This window comes from Phocoena phocoena, chromosome 10, assembly GCF_963924675.1.
Source record: "Phocoena phocoena chromosome 10, mPhoPho1.1, whole genome shotgun sequence".
In the NCBI taxonomy this organism is placed as follows: domain Eukaryota; kingdom Metazoa; phylum Chordata; class Mammalia; order Artiodactyla; family Phocoenidae; genus Phocoena; species Phocoena phocoena.
This window is the reverse complement of record NC_089228.1, coordinates 39,415,608-39,434,235: the sequence shown is the minus strand read 5'-3', so window position 1 is coordinate 39,434,235 and position 18,628 is coordinate 39,415,608. Positions and strand designations below refer to the sequence as shown.

The 18,628-nt window shown below is 53.2% G+C and overlaps 1 protein-coding gene across 4 annotated transcripts in view; it reads right to left on the bottom strand.

Moving 5' to 3' along the window:
* Positions 1-18,390, bottom strand: part of PFKFB4 (6-phosphofructo-2-kinase/fructose-2,6-biphosphatase 4) — a 39,347-nt gene extending 20,957 nt beyond the window's left edge. For 2 of the 4 annotated variants that reach the window (XM_065886260.1, XM_065886258.1), the window contains exons 1-4: positions 14,484-14,580; positions 8,733-8,849; positions 8,478-8,574; positions 2,372-2,438 (exon numbers count right to left, since the gene is read on the bottom strand). In XM_065886260.1, coding sequence (XP_065742332.1) covers positions 2,372-2,438; positions 8,478-8,574; positions 8,733-8,849; positions 14,484-14,580 — 378 coding nt within the window. Of the gene's footprint in view, positions 1-2,371; positions 2,439-8,477; positions 8,575-8,732; positions 8,850-14,483; positions 14,584-18,326 lie in introns of those variants that run through there. The other 2 variants (XM_065886259.1, XM_065886257.1) reach the window with 2 other exon arrangements.
* Positions 18,391-18,628: the final 238 nt, after the last annotated feature.

Genomic DNA, 18,628 nt, shown 5'->3' with positions numbered 1-18,628 from the left:
TGTTTACTTCCACTCCATCCTGTCACCCCAGTAAAATGGGAACAGGAGAGGAGAGGAGATGGGAAATGTCAACACAGTTTTTTAAGATAGACACATGGTAACTGGCTCAGAGAAACAGAGAAAACCAAACACAAACCTACACCAACCAGAGCACACCTGCTTGTGCAGAACCACGGTAGTCAGGAACAGGGCACAGGCATCTCTGAAAAACGAGACAAGTGTGCAGAAGAAACGGGAGGACTGGCTGGTGGTGCAAGTGGAGCCCCAGGCCCCCTCCTTGCCTCCTCCAGGCAGGCTGTGACCCTCCCTGGGGCCTGCCCAGCACTCAGGGGCAGCCCACCCAAGCAGCTTTTAGAGCGTAACTTTTTACAAAGGGCATTTGACCAGAGCTCACTGGATGCTCCAGCAAAACCTCTAACATGAAAAACAAAGACTAAATCAAAAAGAATAAAAGTAACTTCAAGAAATGAGGACAGGGAGGGACTTCCATGGTGGTGCTGTGGTTAAGGATCTGCCTGCCAATGCAGGGGACACAGGTTCGATCCCTGGTCCGGGAAGATCACACATGCCGCGGAGCAACTAAGCCTGTGCACCACAACTACTGAGCCTGCGCTCTAGACCCTGCGAGCCACAACTACTGAGCCTGCGCTCTAGACCCTGAGAGTCACAACTACTGAAGCCTGCAAGCTTAGAGCCCGTGCTCCACAACAAGAGAAGCCACCACAAAGAGAAGCATGCGCACCAAAATGAAGAGTAGCCCCCGCTCGCCGCAACTAGAGAAAGCCTGCGTGCAGCAATGAAGACCCAATGCAGCCAAAAATAAATAAAAGATAAATAAATTCATTTTTTTTAAAAAAAAGAAGAAGATGGGAGGGGAGTGGGGACTCAGTTGTGAGAAAGCAGCGGGGGTGGTTTAACAAAGTAAAATATATGACATTTCTCTGAGCTGCTGGAGAAGAGTTTCCTGATGGAAAGGGTCCCCCCAAGGACCCAGCATTGCGGAGAAGACCCACCATAAAGCACATCACCTTGAAGACCCTTAAAAGCTTCCCCAGAGGAAGGGGCATGAGAAGCCCCCAGTTTCCTCTAGGAAATAAAACTTTTCTTTTTTTTTTTTTTTTGCGGTACGCGGGCCTCTCACTGTTGTAGCCTCTCCCGTTGCGGAGCACAGGCTCCAGATGCGCAGGCTCAGCGGCCATGGCTCACGGGCCCAGCCGCTCAGCGGCATGTGGGATCTCCCCGGACCGGGGCACGAACCCGTGCCCCCTGCATTGGCAGGCAGACTCTCAACCACTGCGCCACCAGGGAAGCCCTTTTCTTTTAACTTCTTTTTGCCCGCAACGTGCAGCTTGTGGGATCTTAGTTCCCTGACCAGGGACTGAACCTAGGCCCTCAGCAGAAAGAGCATGGAGTCCTAACAACTGGACTGCCGGGGAATTCCCTAGGGAAAAAAAACTTTTAAGGAGGATCAGCAAATCAGAATGACATCAGACTTTCCCACAGCCACTCTAGAAGCCATAATACAATGGAGCAATGTCATGAAAATTCTAAAACAAACGTTCTTTCCACCCATCCATCAAATGTGAGGATAAAGAAAAGACATTTCTAGACATGCAAAGTCTCACAAAATTTACTTCCCAAGTACCTTTCTCAGAAAGCTATTAGAGGATGTGCTCCAACAAAACAAGTCAATAAAGCAAGGAAAAGCAAGACATGGGATCCAAGAGCAGGGCATTCAACTCAGGAGGGAAGAGAAGGAAATTCCCAGGATGACAGCTGTGCCACAGACAGACCTAGAGGGCAACTGATCTAGATGGGGCTGGGGGACGGAGCTCCAGGATGCATGCCTTCAAAAGGAAAAAGGAAGGAAAAAATAGCCCGTGTTTGACTACATAGGGCTGGGGTAGGGCCCTTTCCTGCAGACACCCTTGCTCAGCCTTGTCCCACCTGTCCATCTGACTGGAGGGGCCAACACAGAGGGGGAATTCCCTTACCCAGCATTCAACTGATTCCTGGAATAGCCACCAAATGTTGAGCTGGATGCTCTCCACACCAGGAGAAATCACATTTGCTAAAGACTTAGGTAACATGACACCTCTAACTTGTGGAGTGGCCAAGAATGTGAGTATTCAGAGGGAAGTCCAGCAGGGTCAAACACAACCACAAGCCCAGAGGGAAATTCCTGGCCCACATCTGGCCTCTGGCTTCTTCCAGCACAGCAGCTGCAGACTTCTTCCCAGGGGCTGGCACCCAGGGGTATCTAGGGCCACATACACCCTGCCTTCCCCTCCAGATGCCTGATAAGTAAAGGGGTAGAAGTATGTGGGCTCCCATATGTCACTCCCAGATACCACCAGGGTGTTATACTCACCGCCACATGCCCCCCCTCCTCACTAAGGAACCGCCGAACATCTCGGAGGGCTGCCAGGGCACACTGCCTTCAGAAAAGAAAACACAGGTCAGCCAAGCACCTGACTTGTTGCTGCAGGGCAGTAGGTCAGGGATATATCCTATGCCAGATAGGAGACGGGGCAGCCCCTGGGCCCCCTTCTCTCTTCTCAAGGTTTCTCTTTCCTTGGGAAGATTTTCAGTGTTTGGCAACCCTGCTCCTGTAGGTGGAAGGCTATGTGTTTCTGGCCATCAGGAACTTTTTTTTTTTTTTAATTGGAGTATAGTTGCTTTACAACATTGTGTTAGTTTATACTGCACAGCAAAGTGAATCAGCTATACGTATACATATATCACCTGTTTTTGGATTTCCTTCTCATTTAGGTCACCACAGAGCACTGAGTAGAGTTCCCTGTGCTATACCAGTAGGATCTCATTAGTTATCTATTTTATACATAGTATCAATAGTGTATATATGTCAATCCCAATATCCCAACTCATCCCACCACCCCCTTTCCCCCTTGGTATACATACAGGAATACTTTTTGAAATACCACTTTTCTGTACTTTCCTTCTTCATCTCATCATGTACAAATCCAGCCTACCATTTTGCCATATTCATGATTTCTAAGTGTCATGCATTTCCCCTATCAAAATAAGCGCTTTTAAAACCAGACTCTCCCTTGTGTGTGTGTTGGGGGCAAGGCAGGCGGTGCAGGTGGTGGGAAAGGAGAGACAGTACTGCTGGCCCCCAAGGCAGCATTAAGCTTAATGTTCAATTTTCCTTTCTAGAAGGGAGATGTGGACTAAGAATGCCACCTGATGTATCAGCAAACAAAAGGTGTTGCAGCCATCAAGCTATCAGCCACTGCAGCCACCCCCAATGGGGCCCCCTCAGGGGACTCAGAATGGGAAAGAACAGGACACTGGCCCCAGAGAGCTGAGGTGCATATCGAAGGAATGATTTCAATGAGCCCACACATGGCACCTACCTTACCTCTGCAGAGCAGTCCCTCAGTTATCTGAGAGGCTGTCTTCTAGGCTTAAGTCCTCAGTTTTGTTCACTGAATAAAACATAAGTCTCAACTTTTAGACTGTTCATTTCTTTCAGTGGACCAAGAACACCCTACATGATCCCTTCTGGAGGAGGGTGCCGTGTCTCTGCCTCTCGCACCCGGGTCCACAGGTGCTCTGGAAGGGCAAAACCCTCACCATGACTGACCACTGACTACACTGTCTGTCCTCAGACATCTCAGCCTTTCTGTTTATTGCTGCAAAATGGATTGCCACATATAAGGATCTTTCTGACTTTATCCATTTCCCCTATAAGGTCCGAAGATAGATAAATCACTTTGACTTTTTATCTATGCAGGGGAGCAGAATTTGCCACCCCAAAATATGTCTCTTTGGCATAAGGATTATTTTAGGCTGATTATTTTTAAGACTCTGCAGACACGGGAGCAGCTCTGAAAACATGAGTAGAAGTTACCCTTTTTTGAGAGACATTTACAAGTATAAGGGAAATCTCCATTTGTAAGGGGGTCTCCATCGCTGTACCAGGAGGAGGGAGATGATCTTTATCTCTAGAAACTATTATCACTCCTGAAGGCACAGATTGAGTGACTGCTTGATTTAGGCCACGCCAGACGTCTTGCAGAATCTCAGTTCCCAGCGATTGAACCCAGGCCCCCGACAGTGGAAGCTCCAAGTCCGCAGCCAGGGAATTCCCTGAAGGCATAGATTTAAGTCTGCATAACAACCTTACCCTCGTTTACTGAGCTTTTCCGGGTAAATTCTCCTGACTCCTCACCCACAACATCTTCTTTTCTCTTCAGCTGAAGATGGTATTTAAGGGGAGGGCTTCCCAGGTCTCTCACACGTGTGTAGGAGGTATACGTGCTATTAAACTTTTTTTCTGTCCTGTTAATCTGTGTCATGTCAATTTAATTATTAGACCAGCCAAAGAACCTAGAAGGTAAGAAGGGAAATTTTTTCCTCCCAAACACTATTACCTGTACTTTTTTGATGTAAAAGTAAAGTTAGATCTCCCATTTGTTTGATCTTGGGATTTTGTGTGTAAACCCCTAGTGCATCAAAGGACTGTGCCAGGCCAAGCCAGGCCAGTGTGCCCAAGCATGGAAACAGAGGCCGACCAGACTGCTGGGGTCATGAGGAAACTGGGGGCAGAGCTGAGTCCAGGTCACTGGAAGGAGCTCTGCTCTTATGCCTCCTTGTGACCTTTCTGTGCTCTATTAGGCCTTTTAATTAAGACCCCAAAGTGCTTTCTTCTGCCAAAAAAACCTGAATTCTGAAAGTCCAGGAAGCTGGCATTGATAAGGACAGAGTAAAGGGACAAAGTAGGTGACTAGTTAATCCCACTAAGGGATCATGAGGAAAAAGTATGGGAGACCTCTATAAGAAAATGATCACTCAAGAAAGCAGGTTTGCTTAACCACAAAACCATGCAACAGAAGCATGAGACATGCCCCCAGACAATAAAACAATGGTGGAATGAAACCCACCTCCTGCCCAGTGGTAAGTTAATGATTCCTAGGACATGCTCCTTTGTGCTCACTAAAAACAAAAGTATAAGGAAAGGGTGACATTATACTGAAACCTGAGCTGATTTACCATGTTTTAGTATATATTACCACCTTTTTGCTCATTTCCATTGCGCCATGACAGTCCCAGTTTGACCACTAGGGACAAGAAAACTCCGCCCCCCACCCCCACGTGGAGGAGGAGCTGATGATGGAAGCTTGATGTCTACTCAAGGATGAGGAAGCAGGTGGTCTTCTCCCCCCCTCACTCTCCCTTTGATTATAGAACTGTAGCCTACTAAGTTCTGGGCACAGTGCCCTCCTGCCCACCCACTTGTAAACCTCACAAGTGTCCTATTCTAATAAATCACTTATCTATCACTTTGTCTCTCGCTGAATTCTTTCTGCACTGAGACATAAAGAACCAGAGCTTCTCAGAGCCCCCCACATCCCCGAGACACATTTCTACAGTTTCAGCATGGCTGGGGCCATTTCTTGCCACCCACATTTAGAGCCCCATGTTCTGGGCTAAGATCTCTGTGGGCTGCTCTGGCTGAGGCTGCACCAAGTAGGAGGGATCTCAGGGCCCAGGTGGAGATGCTGGGGGAACAGCCTGGGAGCCTGCACACGTGTGGGTGTGAGTGTGGATGGGCACACACGTGCATGCATGGGTGGATATGTGTATGTGTAAGTCTGTGAGTGAGCACCTGTGAGCATTCCTTGGGCCCCTGTGGAAGTGCAGCTGTGCACATACAAGAGGGTGTATGTGGTTTGATAAATACATTTGGTCTTTGTCCTGGGTTCTTGGCAGAGCTCCTAAGACCCCTGGAATTTCTTAAGTGATAGGAGTGATTTTTGTCATTCACAAGGAGCCCCTTCCAATCACACCTGAGTTGATGCTAATGTAGCGACTCAGGCTGGGGCCCCTAGACAGCCTCAGCATGGGGCTGATCACCAGAAAGTGATGAAAGGGTTGGAACATTCAGCCCTGCCACCATCCTCCAGGAAGGGAGGTGGGGGCTGAAGATGAATTGAATGATGAGATGAGAGTTGAAGAGCTTCCAGGTTGACGAGATGAGGTGCTGGGAGGGTGCCAGACCCCGAGACGGCTGGAAGCTCCCCACACTGCCCCCTTCCTTGCCTGTGCACCTCTTCCACTTGGCTGTTCCCGAGTTGTATCCTTTATAATAAACCAGTAAACACAACTCAAGTATGTTCCTGAGCTCTGTGAGCTGGAACAGTAACCTGCAGAAGAGGGGGTTGTGGGAACCCCCAATTTATAGCCAGTTAGAAGTACGGGTGCCCCCCGCCGAGACTTGTCACTGGTGTGTGAAGTGGGGTCAGTCTTGAGGGACTGAGTCCTTAACCTGTGGGAACTGATGCTAACTGCAGGTAGACAGGGTCAGAATTGAACTGAATTGAACTGTTGGACACCAGTTGGTGTCAGGAGGATATGCACGTGTGTGAACGCCCACGTGTGTACATACGGTATGTGTACACACCTTCCTGCAGTATGTGACTGTGTGCACATATATGAGGGTGCCTGGTGTGTATTTACACGCATACCCATGTGTACATAAAGAGGGAGCACCTGCACATGTACAGATGGCTGTACATGCCCTCTTCTAGATCTTCCACTGTGCCCAGTGTTAGGGACACACCTCCACATCGTGTAGCTCTAGGAAGCTCAACAATGTGTACGTACCTGGGCCTCTGGGAAATGCAGGCTTCTCTTCCCAGGTTTCCCATTTTTAAAAAGTCTGATCTTTCTATTTTGCCAATTATCTGTGGGACATTTGGGGCTGGTTAATGGGAAATGGCCCCACGGCCCAGGGGCCAGACCCAGGCTTTGGATACACGAGGGAGACTTTCTAGGAACAGCCAGAGGGTGTGCCTACAGAGAGGCACGTGTGAATCTGCCCTCAGCTTCTACTGCTGGGGCCTCTGTTCCAGCTGGGTAACCCTAGACCAACTTCCTTACCTCCTCTGAGTCTGGGTTTCGCCATGAGAATTAATCCCAACGCTCCTACCTTCAATGGGCAGTCTAAGCAGAATGACCAGCGACCTCTGGGAAGGCTAGCTTCCTTCTTCTCCCCACAAACACTCTGGATTCAGACAGGCCTGGCTTCAAAATCAAACCCTGAGGGATCCCAGACAATACCACCACTTCCTGACCTCAGTCTCAGCATCTAGGGGAGTGAGGCACCATAGCCCACTGTAGGGAAGGAAGATCAAAGCAGCTAATGAGTGCCCACAGCTTAAGGTTGTTGCAGAATTTGCATTTGATGCAACCTTTGATCTACAAATTGAGTACTTCTGGAATGATGGACGGACAGTTTTTAGTGGTACATGGGGTTAGATTTAAGTCTGGACTCTGTGAAGTTACTTGGGATCTTGTGTGAGACTGCTGAGCCTCAATTTCCTCATCTTTAAGTTGGTGGGCAGGGGGCGGCAATGGGCATCACACACACACAGCACACAGTAGGTTCAAATATCAGTACCCTCACTTTTGTCTGGGTCGTTATCACAGAGGGCCTACCCTTGAGTTTTACCCACAATTCACAGTTCGGCCCCAGAGACCTGAATGTCAGACTCCACTTCCCCTCTGGTTGCAGCAGCCCGCCCTGCCCCATTGACTCAACAGCAGAGGCACGGAAGGGCCAAGCCCCACGATGGGGAACTCCTGCCCCCTGGTGGCCAGAGAGGGAGCAGGTCAACCATGGCAATAACCAGGGGCTTCTGGCCTGGGGCTTGATTTGGGAAGGTCACTAGAGCTGGGCCAACCTCTGCTCAAAGCCCTCCCACAACGGCTGGGCCCAGAACAAGGGCAGGAAGCTTCTTGATCCCTCAGTTGACACCTGCCGAGTACAGCATAGCATAGCTCCTCAGACCACAGCTGGTGCTCAGTTTTTCTGGAGAAAGCAATCAATTCAAGTCTGAATGGAGAGGGAGAGTGGGTATCATATGCAAATTTCCATCTCGTCACCCAGCAACACTGAGGCAACTTCAAAGGAAAGCCAAGGCCTACCCAACACATACCAAGAACATGACAAGCAGCCTCCAAATACCAGTAGGAGGCTTATCCTGGGGCAAGGGAGGAAACGCCCCAGTTCTGGGTCTGGTCCTTCTGGCTTTTCGAGAAGGTGTCAGGAGGTAGTCCCAGTCCCACTCTGCCGTACCCCTGAGGCCTGTATCTCTGCTTCACCTAGGGCTCCCCTCCCTATCAGAGCCCATCCCCATGGATGGCCTGGGGTAAGCCAACGGGCCCTGGCTAAGCCTCTACCATCTCCCTGAAGCTCCACGCTCCCCTCCCACAGATATCCCACAGGGCAGGGCAGGGCGAGCCACCAAGGGGCCAAATACCCACTCCCTTTGTCCCCAAACCCAGCACATCCTCATCCCCACCACATCCTGGGAGGTCAAGAAACTAGCCCTGTTACAGCCCACAGGGTAGGGCAAGGCCAGGTCTCAGGAACAGCTTGGTCATCACTAGCAACTGGGCTCCAGGGCCTTCTTCATAAACAAACACACATACGCACACAAACTCACTTCCTGATTTTCAGGCCCTCTTCATTGTCTGGAAGGAAAAACTCAAAAGACTTGTATGTCTTGACCATGTCCCGGCGATACTGGCCAACGTTGAATTCTGGGGGAAGGGAGAGGCTCAGTTTTCACACAACAGCATCCCTCCCCAACCCCTGACCTTGACCCACCCCCAGGCCCTGTGGCAGTCCAGCCTTCTCACTCCTCCCCGCTCCCCACAAAGTCCCAAAGCCCCCTTGGAAAGCCAAGGCTGAGTCTCACCCCGCGTGGGCACGCCAATCCAGTTCAGGTAGCGGGTCAGCTTCTTAGAGATGTAGGTCTTGCCCCTGGCAGGCAGCCCCACCATGACAATGAGCGTTGGGCAGTTGGTCATGCAAACTGAAAGGCAAGGAGCAGTGTCTGAGGAGGCCGGACCCCTCCCAGTGGGCCCCTCCTTCCAGGCCCAGCATCAGATGTGCCTTCCCAGGCTCCTGGCAGCAGAGAGCTCCCTGGGCACCCCCAGACCGTGGTCTCTAACCAGCGCTGGCATGCCCAGTTCCCTAGGCCTGTCAGTGCTCAGGGAGACGCCACGGGATCTCGCCAGCATTTACCCTGATGTGCACCATCAGATATAAAGCTGGAGCTGCCACGGCCCTGGCTAAACTCTGCGGGGGAATTCCCCTGGCAGGTGGGACAGCGCCAAAACCCAGTGGGGTATTCAATGCCTGCCTGTCATCCAGGAACCCGTCATTCAGCATTCCTGCTCACACAGCACCACTGCTTCCGCTCCCCAGGGAGAATTTCTCTTCATCTACAAAGCCCGGAAGCAGCTTCTGCAGTGAGTCCTTCCTCCAAGGCACCTGCATGCCCACCTGCTGCGCTCTCTCCCTCAACCCAGTCATCTCGCCAATGAGTCTGCTCTCCACAACTGATCACTTGGGGTGAAAGCAGCCCTGCAGTGTCTGAGCCATTCAGGATCCTGAGGCCTGGCAGATTTGGTGCTCAAAAATTGTGGACAGGGAACGAGACGGAGGCACCTCAAAACCCACCAGGGTGAGGGCCACAGGGGGCTGAGACCAGAGACCCAGGCCAATGCCACAGGGCGGTCCCTCTGATAGCCAGCCACCGCCATCCCATGTGCCACCAGGTCGGTGTGCCAAAAAGAGAAGCTGCCAAGGCTAGAGGCGGGGAAGAGTCTGCACCCAGCCCCCAAATCCATGGCCCACTAAGACAGACACCAAGGAAGCAGAACTGCCAGACTATGGGATCCAGCTCCACTTTCAGTGTGGTCTCACCTCAGAAGCCTCCGGAAGCTTCCCTTTCATCGTCCTCAGGACCTGGGCCAGGTAAAACCACAGCAGACAGATGGACAGAGGTGGGGACCTGTCACTACCCCTCCTCTGCCCACATGGCTCTGCAAGTGCTTTCACCTGGTAGCCCTCCTCAGACAGACTGCTGGACCCCACCCTTCAACCTGTCTCCCTCACTGGAGATGGAGTGCAGAGGTGGTCAGAGTCAGTCAGGCCTGGGTTCCTATCTTGACTCTGACACTTACTGGCAGCTCTGAGCCTTGGTGTCCTCACCTGTAAAATGGGATGATAATCCCTCAGCGACGCCTAGCAATATCCCCATGTAAGAGCTGGAACACTTCCAGGAAGCTGTGCCCTCTGCCTGGACTTGGCAGCCCGCCTGGCTAAGGACACAGATGTATCTCAGGACTGCGCTTGGGACTTGGGGTGCAGAGGCAACTATCTGTCTCCAGGCAGGCCCCGAATAGAAGTAAAAGACCCTGCTTGCCAGTGGGGGCTCTGTCACTCCTGTGCATGACTTTTGGGCAAATGTGACCCATTCTGCAAGTCCCAGGGGAGAGAAGGAGGGGATCCTGCAGACACAGCCCGATGGTGAGTAAGAATGAGGAAACTTGCAGAAAAACCTCAGCGTTGGGACTTCCCTGGTGGCGCAAGTGCTTAAGAATCCGCCTGCCAATGCAGGGGACACGGGTGCAAGCCCTGGCCCGGGAAGAGCCCACATGCTGCGGAGCAACTAAGCCCATGTGCCACCACTACTGAGCCTGCGCCATAGAGCCCGCGTGCCACAACTACTGAAGCCTGTGCGACTAGAGCCTGTGCTCCACAACAAGAGAAGCCAGCACAATGAGAAGCCTGCACACCCAACGAAGAGTAGCCCCCGCTCACTGCAACTAGAGAAAGCCCACACGCAGCAACAAAGACCCAACGCAAACAAAAATAAATTTATTTTTTAAAAAAACAAAAACCTCAGCATTGGCTAAGCTGAGAGAAAAACAAGTTAGGCAAGGCCCTGCATCCTGAGGGCCAGGCCAGTGCTGCTGAGTCCTGGGCTGTTTGCACAATTTCTGGCCGGTTGGTCAGGGCTCCCAAGCAACCACAGCGCAGTGCATCAGCTACTCACTGTGGGGAAAACCTGCGCCCAGCCTGATCCCTCTGATGAGGCCACCCCTTCCCATTGCTCCCTGAAGGGCTCTCCCACGACCCCAGGGCTGAGGTTCTGCATCACCTCTTCACAGCTTCCATCTTCCCAGAGACGCCCCTGGCCTCCTCCCACAGCGTTTAGTGACAGCATCCCCCCGCCCCATGCACAGCCATGGTGGGCAGTCAGGGCAGCAAATCAGGGCTGGGCACAAAACGAGAGCAATAAATTACCTATCACCTCTGCTCCTCAAGATAAGGTCCCAAGTCAATGATACAAAAGAAAATTCAAAGTACAAGCATATTTACACCCGCCCTGCTTGCAAGAGCAAAACACTGGGGAAGTTCCAGCAATGGAGAAATTGCAAACCAAGGCCCACACGGAGGAAACACACTTGAACCAAGGGCAGGTAGACCAGGTGAGTGGGGGCATGCAGTTGGAGCTGCAGATCTGGGCCCTCAGGACCTCAACATTGAGCAACAGGACAGCAGAACACACAGTTCAGAACATGGGGCATGTGCGGAAGGAAATCTGAAGATATGTCAACTCAGCTTTTCTCACTAGTTCCTGTAAATTATCTGTAAATTTGCTCAAGGCCACAAGAGCCCAAGGAGTCGAGAGGCTGAGACAAGCCTGGTGCTGGTGACTACTTTCTGGTGGTACCTGCGCAGGGGCAGCCACGAGTCCCTGGAGTGGGTTCCAGAACTAAGTCTTGAACTGCACCTGCCCCGACTTCCGTGGGCCGGGCTGGGGAAGGGAGAGTTCTTTAAAATAAAGCAAACTGGCATTATTGTCCTGTTCAGAGGGGAGAGAAAGCTGTCTCTCCTACTGTCCTGTGTACACACCAGTCGTGGCCTTACCCAGGCAGTCTTGCCACCTTTTGGCTAAGAAAAGCTATCAAATACTGTCCTTTCTGCCATGTTCCCCGAGTCCCCTTTCCATCTCCTACCCCATCTGCCCCCAGAGCTCCTCCAGGTCAATGACCAGAAAGGTAACAGCTTCCAGGCCCTCTGTGTAGCCCTGAATTCTATCAAAAGGAGGAAGAATTGCTCATGAAGAGTGGGGGAGGAGAAGGCAGGGAACATCCCTCAGCCAACCAGCCTCTGTTGCCCTGAGGAGCTCAGACTAGACACCAAAGACAACCCACCACACAGCACAGACTAGGGTCCCTCCTCATCCTCTTCTCTATAAAGCCCTGTGATCAAGTCAACTTCCACCCACCTTGACCCTCAGGTTCCCACCTGTCCTTGTGGTCCTCCAAACTAGTTAGAAGCCCACTACGCAAAGGGTAAGATGCTGCATGAATACGGGCTTGGGACCTGAGGTGCTGGTTCCTTGTTCATTCCCTGCTTACTCCCTCCTTGCTGTGAACTGTGAGACCCTAGCCTGGGGTCCAAACCCCCACATGATTTGCAGGTCTCATCTTTAGCCTCTTGGGTGCTACCTCCTCCTCCTCCAGGAAGCCCTCCTGTGCCAGGCCAGCTCACAGTCCCACCCACTGCAACACCCTGAGGCAGTGCCATGGCACGAGCCCCTCTGCTCAGGCCAGAGCCACATTTTAGTTGCATACCTGGAGCTTGGAGAAACACAGGCCTGCCCCAGGGGCAGTTAGACCTGGGCAAGTCCCCTCCCATTGGGCCTCAACTCCTTTGCCACCTGAAAGGGGGTTGGCTTGGAGCTTCAATCCCTGACTTTGAGGTATGGAGAAGCAAAGAAACAACAGTGATGATAAATTACAAAATTACCTGCTACCATTTATCAAGCACTTATCAAGAGGCTCACAGGACTTCCCTGGTGCCAATGCAGGGGACATGGGTTCGAGCCCTGGGCCAGGAAGATCCCACATGCCATGGAGCAACTAAGCCCATGGGCCGCAACTACTGAGCCTGCGTGCGGCAACTACTGAAGACCGCACGCCTAGAGCCTGTGCTCCACAACAAGAGAAGCCACCGCAATGAGAAGCCCGTGCACCGCAACAAAGAGTAAACCCCACTCACCACAACTAGAGAAAGCCCGCGAGCAGCAACAAAGACCCAATGCAGTCATAAATAAATAAATAAATAAATATGTATATATATATATATATATAAACTTTAAAAAGAGAGGCTCACAGCAGCTTCACAGTGCAAGGATGATGACTGTCTCAGTCTCACAGATAAGGAACCTGAGACCTAGAGGGTCAGCTCTTTGCCCAAGGTCACCCAGCTGAACCACGACGCAGCTTGAGTGCTCCTGCCTCCAAAGTCCATGTTCTCACTCCTTCTCCTTTATGTAACAACGGAGGCCACCCCCTAGTTAGGACAATACAGTCCTAACACGGACTGACTAGAAGCACAAGAGAAAGGGGCCTAGCCCTCCACACCTCCAGAAGTCTAGAAGGAAAACTGGCTAGGGTGTAGCCATAGTCCCTTAGGACTGAATACTGACTGGAAAGCCATGGCCCCAGGGCTAAAAGCAGGTTCACAGTTTCAGCAGCCCACCAGGACCTACATTATGGTCAGAGTAACGACCCACCAGAATGTCTGGTCAAAACCACGGCCACCCCTACCAGGTTCCACAGTGTGCTAAGAGATGCACACACTCCTCACCTAGGACTCACATCCTGGTCAAAGCCAAGGCCCCCAGGATACCCTCAAAGCAAGACAAGCACCAAGCACTCTCTTCTCTCCTATCATGCCCAAGCAGAGGTCAGGAGTACAGGGAGACCCCAGCACATAACACAATCTCCTGACCTCCATTTCCAAATCTGTATCAGAAGCTGGACTAGATGTTCTCTGAGGACCTTGCCAACTTCCAAATTTATTACAACATTTCAGTTACTCCTAAAATAAATCTTTGTTTTTCTTGGTAATAAAAAAAGTTGCAGACTCATTTAAGGACAAGCAGAAAATCAATGAAGTGGGTTTAACACCTAGGACCACAGGAAAAGTAATCCCCTTAACGATTCCTTGAATTTCAGCATATGTTCTAGATGTTTCCACCCTCCAGTTTTACCAGTCACCCACAACCCCACCTGGATGCTTACACACCCATGGACACAAAGACAGGCCCATATAACAAAGTGGTCTCACTGTCTCTATCCTGAACACATGTGCACTTCCCTGAAATTCCTCCCAAAACTCGATTTCAGGCCCAGAGATGGGCCTTCCTCCCCGCCTTGGGCCTTTGAAAGTTCTGGGCTCAGAGAGACCAAGCGAATCTCCTAGGGCCAACACAGCTCAGACCCCGGCCTGACCACCCGGCCCACGCTCTCTGGCCAGCTGAGAGGGCAGGACCGAGGCTCCAAGTCCTCCCCTGACCTGAGGCGGTGGGGACAGAGTGGTGTAGGAAGGGTCCTAAGCCCTCCCCTAGGTGATGGCGGCCAGAACTAGCTCCCGCTGAGCCGAGACGTCGCAACACACCTGTCCCCGCCTCCCGCTCTGCCACACCTGTCCCAGGCCTCCCACCCGTTCCTGTTCCCCTCCCACCAGTCACGGCTGCCTCACCTGTCCCCGGTTCCCCACCTGTTCCCGGCTCCCTCTCCACGTAAGACCAATACCCATGCCCATGCACCGCCCTCCCCCTTCCCCGCGGACCCCGCCTCACCACCGCGCTGGCAGGCGTGCAGAGCAGGCCGCCCATTGCTGTACGGCATCCAGATCTTCTTCAGGGGGTTCTGGGTCAGTTCCCGTGGGGACGCCATCCTGGGGCTAGGATGAGTCGGACCGCGCTGCTTCCAACCCAGCAGCCCGGCCACCTCGGGCCACTCGATGCCCCGCCCCCCAGTTCTGCCCCTCAGCCCCGCCCCTCCTGAAGCCTCGATGACGCCCTTCCAACTCCCCGCAGGCCCCGCCCCGGAACGAGTAGGCTCCACCCCAACTGAAGAGCGCCTGGCCTCCTACCACGCATGCTCAGCTCGCCTACTAGCGTACTAGCGCGTTTTGGACCAAGAGGGCCCGCCCTGCATGCCAGGATGGGGGACGCGCATGCCCAGCTCCCCAGTTTCCAGGCTTGGATGGTGCAGGCCCCTCCCTGGATGCCGGAGCCCAGCACACCCAACGCGACCCTGATGATTTGCATAGACCTCACCCACGGCTTCGCCCTGGGCGTGCCAGGCTTGCCCCCAGGACACCCGAGGTCCCGCTTCCCGCTCTGCGTGACCTCAGGGCCCCCAGGAGGAGGGGTTTGCATGCGTTGGGGTAGGCCTGCGTGACGCGCAGAGCTTAGTTGGTCAGGACCAGCCTGGCGGCCTCTGCGTAACTCTCATCACTGGCCCGGTTGTCAACTCCGCCGCGCCCCACCGGCCTTGTGCCCCGACCCTCTCTTCTGCTCCGAGTCCCGGGACTCTCCACTGCCCACAGGAGCAGCCTGCTCAACCACGCTGAAAAAGCTCCTTTATCTCATGGACGGGGACAGAGGACAAATCTCAAAATTAATCGTATTTCTCTCTTTGCCTTAGCTGCTGGGGAGCTCAGGCTAAACCCCAGCCCACGTGGAGCACGTGAGCGGCACCTAGTAACCAAGGTCCCTGGGGACTTACCAAACCCTGACAGTATCTTACTTCTCCTTCCAGGATTTCATTTTTACCAATTAAATTTTAAATCATAAGTTTACACCTTTTTTTCTTTAATGAGCCTCTGCTTCTTCATCAGGAAAATGGAATACACACTGTCACGGATCTTACAAGATTCTGGTATGTGTTAAAAGTGTCAGTGTCTGAGAAATCCATTCTAAAGCACATTAATGTTATCATTTATTATGTTATTTCTCTTCCTCTTGTCTCTAAAAATGCAGTGGAGGCAAGGGGAAAGGGAGAGAGCCTGAGTTCGGGAACACTTGGCCTACCTCCTGTCTCCTCAGCCCAACCTCTTAAGCTTTGTACACTTTCTGCCCCCGACCTTAGCTGACACTGCTCGAGTCTGGGTCACACTGCCCTCTAGCGATGTCCTCCACCACATCCCCTGGCAGGATCACTGCATCCCCAAGTTCTCTCTGCTTAATGTGTGCCCAGCCAGGATCCAGGGGCTGGGGCATGGAGAAAAGTCTCCACCCAGTGTTCCACAGGGGCAGCACCCCTCCCTCTGCCCTCCTTGTCACACCCCTGCCTTGAGTCAGTCCTCCAAGTCACAGCCCAGCCCTTCAGAGCCTGGCAAGGACCCTTAAGATGACTGATACAGATGTCTTGCCCACTTCACAGGAAATGAAGGTTAAGGAGGTCCACGTGCTAGAAGCCCACGCAGAACTTCCCTGGAAGCAGCTCAAGCTGCCTCCCCAGGAAATGCCCTGCCTCAGACAGAGTCGACCACTTCCTCCTTCTTCAGCCTCCCTCTTCAGTGTCCACCATCCACCTCCTTCCGCACCTCATGCCCAGCAGCTGGCACACCCATAGGCAGCTCCTGATGAGCAGGATGCTCCTAGTGACCTTCCACCCACTTCCTACTTCTCCAAAGCCACTCATTCTGTTCCTGATAAGTCAGCCCTCCTGTCTGTCTCCTGGCCACTACCAAGGCCATCCTGGGGCCACCCTAGCCTCAGAGACCTTGTCACCACATACCCACACCCTGTCCAACCCCCAGCAGTCATTGCAAAGTCTACCTCATCTAACATCCACAGACACCCTGCACCTTCTCAGGCCTGCCATTCTCTCCAACCCTCTTGGAATGTTAGTCAAAGGCTGGGGGTAAAAAAAAAAAAAAAAAAAAAAAGGCTGGGGGTAGGGGACAGCCAGGGCAGGGCAGGAGGCCAGGGCCATGTCTGGGAAGCCATCCTCACCTCCAGAAGTCTGAGTCTGGCTTCCCAGGAAAATCAGTGGCTCTGTACCTCCCACTCTGCCTGTCTGACCCTGGGCTGACCCAGACATACCTTCCCAAGTCTCTATATCCAGTGTGAGGCCACATGTCAACAGCAGGAGGAGCCTGGAGCCCCTCCCCAAGGCCAGGGTCTACATCTGCTCTGAGGATACTCCTCTCCCATGGCCCCATTTCTCAGGTAGGAAATGGAGGAAGGGGAGAAGGGCCCAGTGTCACCGAACCGCCAGCCCACAGTGCAGGATGGACTCAGCTCAGCTCCCAGCCCTTCAGAACCTCACCTCCCACACCTTGTACTATAACAACACATCCCACCTCCACACTTGCACTTTTGCATGTTCCCTCCATTGAAATGCTCTCCTGACTTTCTGCTCCCTCAGCGCCAATATGTCCAATAGAATAACTGGCTCTCATGGCTTTCCCTCCTTCGGGCCATCCCAGAGTGAGCCAGCTCTCCTGGCCCAAGGGTGGGAGGTGTACTAGGATGTCAGTGTGCACTTGTGTGTGAACACATCCTGCTCAGCTTTTCCTCACCGTGAACCTGCCTGGCCTGGCTCCTGTGGTGCCCTCTGCACTGACCACTGGACCTCCTCCCAGTGTTCCAGACTACAAGCTGTGGGGTGTCCTCAGTCTTCAGTCCTCAATGCTCAAACTCTTCCCAGTCCACGTATCTGCTGGCCAGACCTGGCCAAACCGACAGCCACCCTTTGCAGCATATGGGCCCAGGGACCTCAGTGCATCCCACACAGACCCACACACCACTGCACGAAAGCATGGTATGCACACAGCCACTGGTGCACACACACTAACAGGCCCTGCACCCAGGCTGGTGCAGAGACAGGCCAGCTGCAGTGAGGCCTGCTGCTCTCTGCTGTCTTCCTTCCCCTTTATTCCCTCCTCCTCTCCCCTCTGCTGTCACTGGGAGGTTGGGGAGTTCCTAGGAGTTCCAGCTTCCTCTGGCCATTTCTAGCCAAGGATCATCCTGTGTCTCCCTGGGTCCAGAGCTCACAAAGGGTGTGAGGTTCCAACTTGGGGGTAGAGAGCCGTGTAACCAAGCAGCCCGTGAACCCTGGTCGGCACTTGCTGATTCCAGCCTGGCACAGGGCACACAGTAGGTGCTCAAAGTGACTCAGGACCAGCCAGAGCACACAGTAAGGTGCTCAGAGAGGTTCCTGACTGGGACAGAGCACACAGTAGGTGCTTAGAGCAGCTCAGGACCGGCACAAGGCACACAGACAGTAGTTGCCCTAGAAATGCTGGTTTAAGGGCTAAAGTAACATCACATGAAAAACTTCCCAAATGAGCCTCTGGATATGACCCCTGAGGGGGGACCTGGATAAACATGACCCCTTGGAGGCCACCAAAGGGCAGAGCAGGAGGCCCCCTGGGAAGCTCCAGCTGACTGTCCCTCCCCCTGGGCTGGAGGAAGAAGCTATTTATGGTTCCCCCTTGGCCCAGCTCCTTCTCCCCGGCAAGACGCCAGTGTTCCCCCTCCTCCATGCCACTGACAGACTGATGCCCCTAAGAGCACCCCTATTCCTGGAGAGACCCCCAACACTCTCACACCCCTTCTAGCACCACCTCCACTTTGCCCAGGGCTTTTCCCAATTCCCCCACCCTGTCCACCCTGCCCCGTGCCTACCCTGTCTGCTGCTCCCTGACCAGGGGTCCGTCAAGGAGCTGCCTCCTTCCTTGCCTCTGTTCATCCTGCAACCAAACTGGCCTGGGCCGCCGCCCCCTGCAGCTCGGAGTCGGGCAGCCCCGCCCTCCAGGCTCCGGAGAGAGCCCAGTAGGCCGGGTGGCCCCGCCTCTCCAGCCCCGCCTTGGGCCCGCCCCCCAGGGCTGCTGACAACTGTGAGATCTCCGTCAGTGACCCCGGCCCTGGGCAGCCACACTTCCGACAGTGCTATCTCTTTCTCCAGCCCTCGTCTCCAGCTGGAGTTG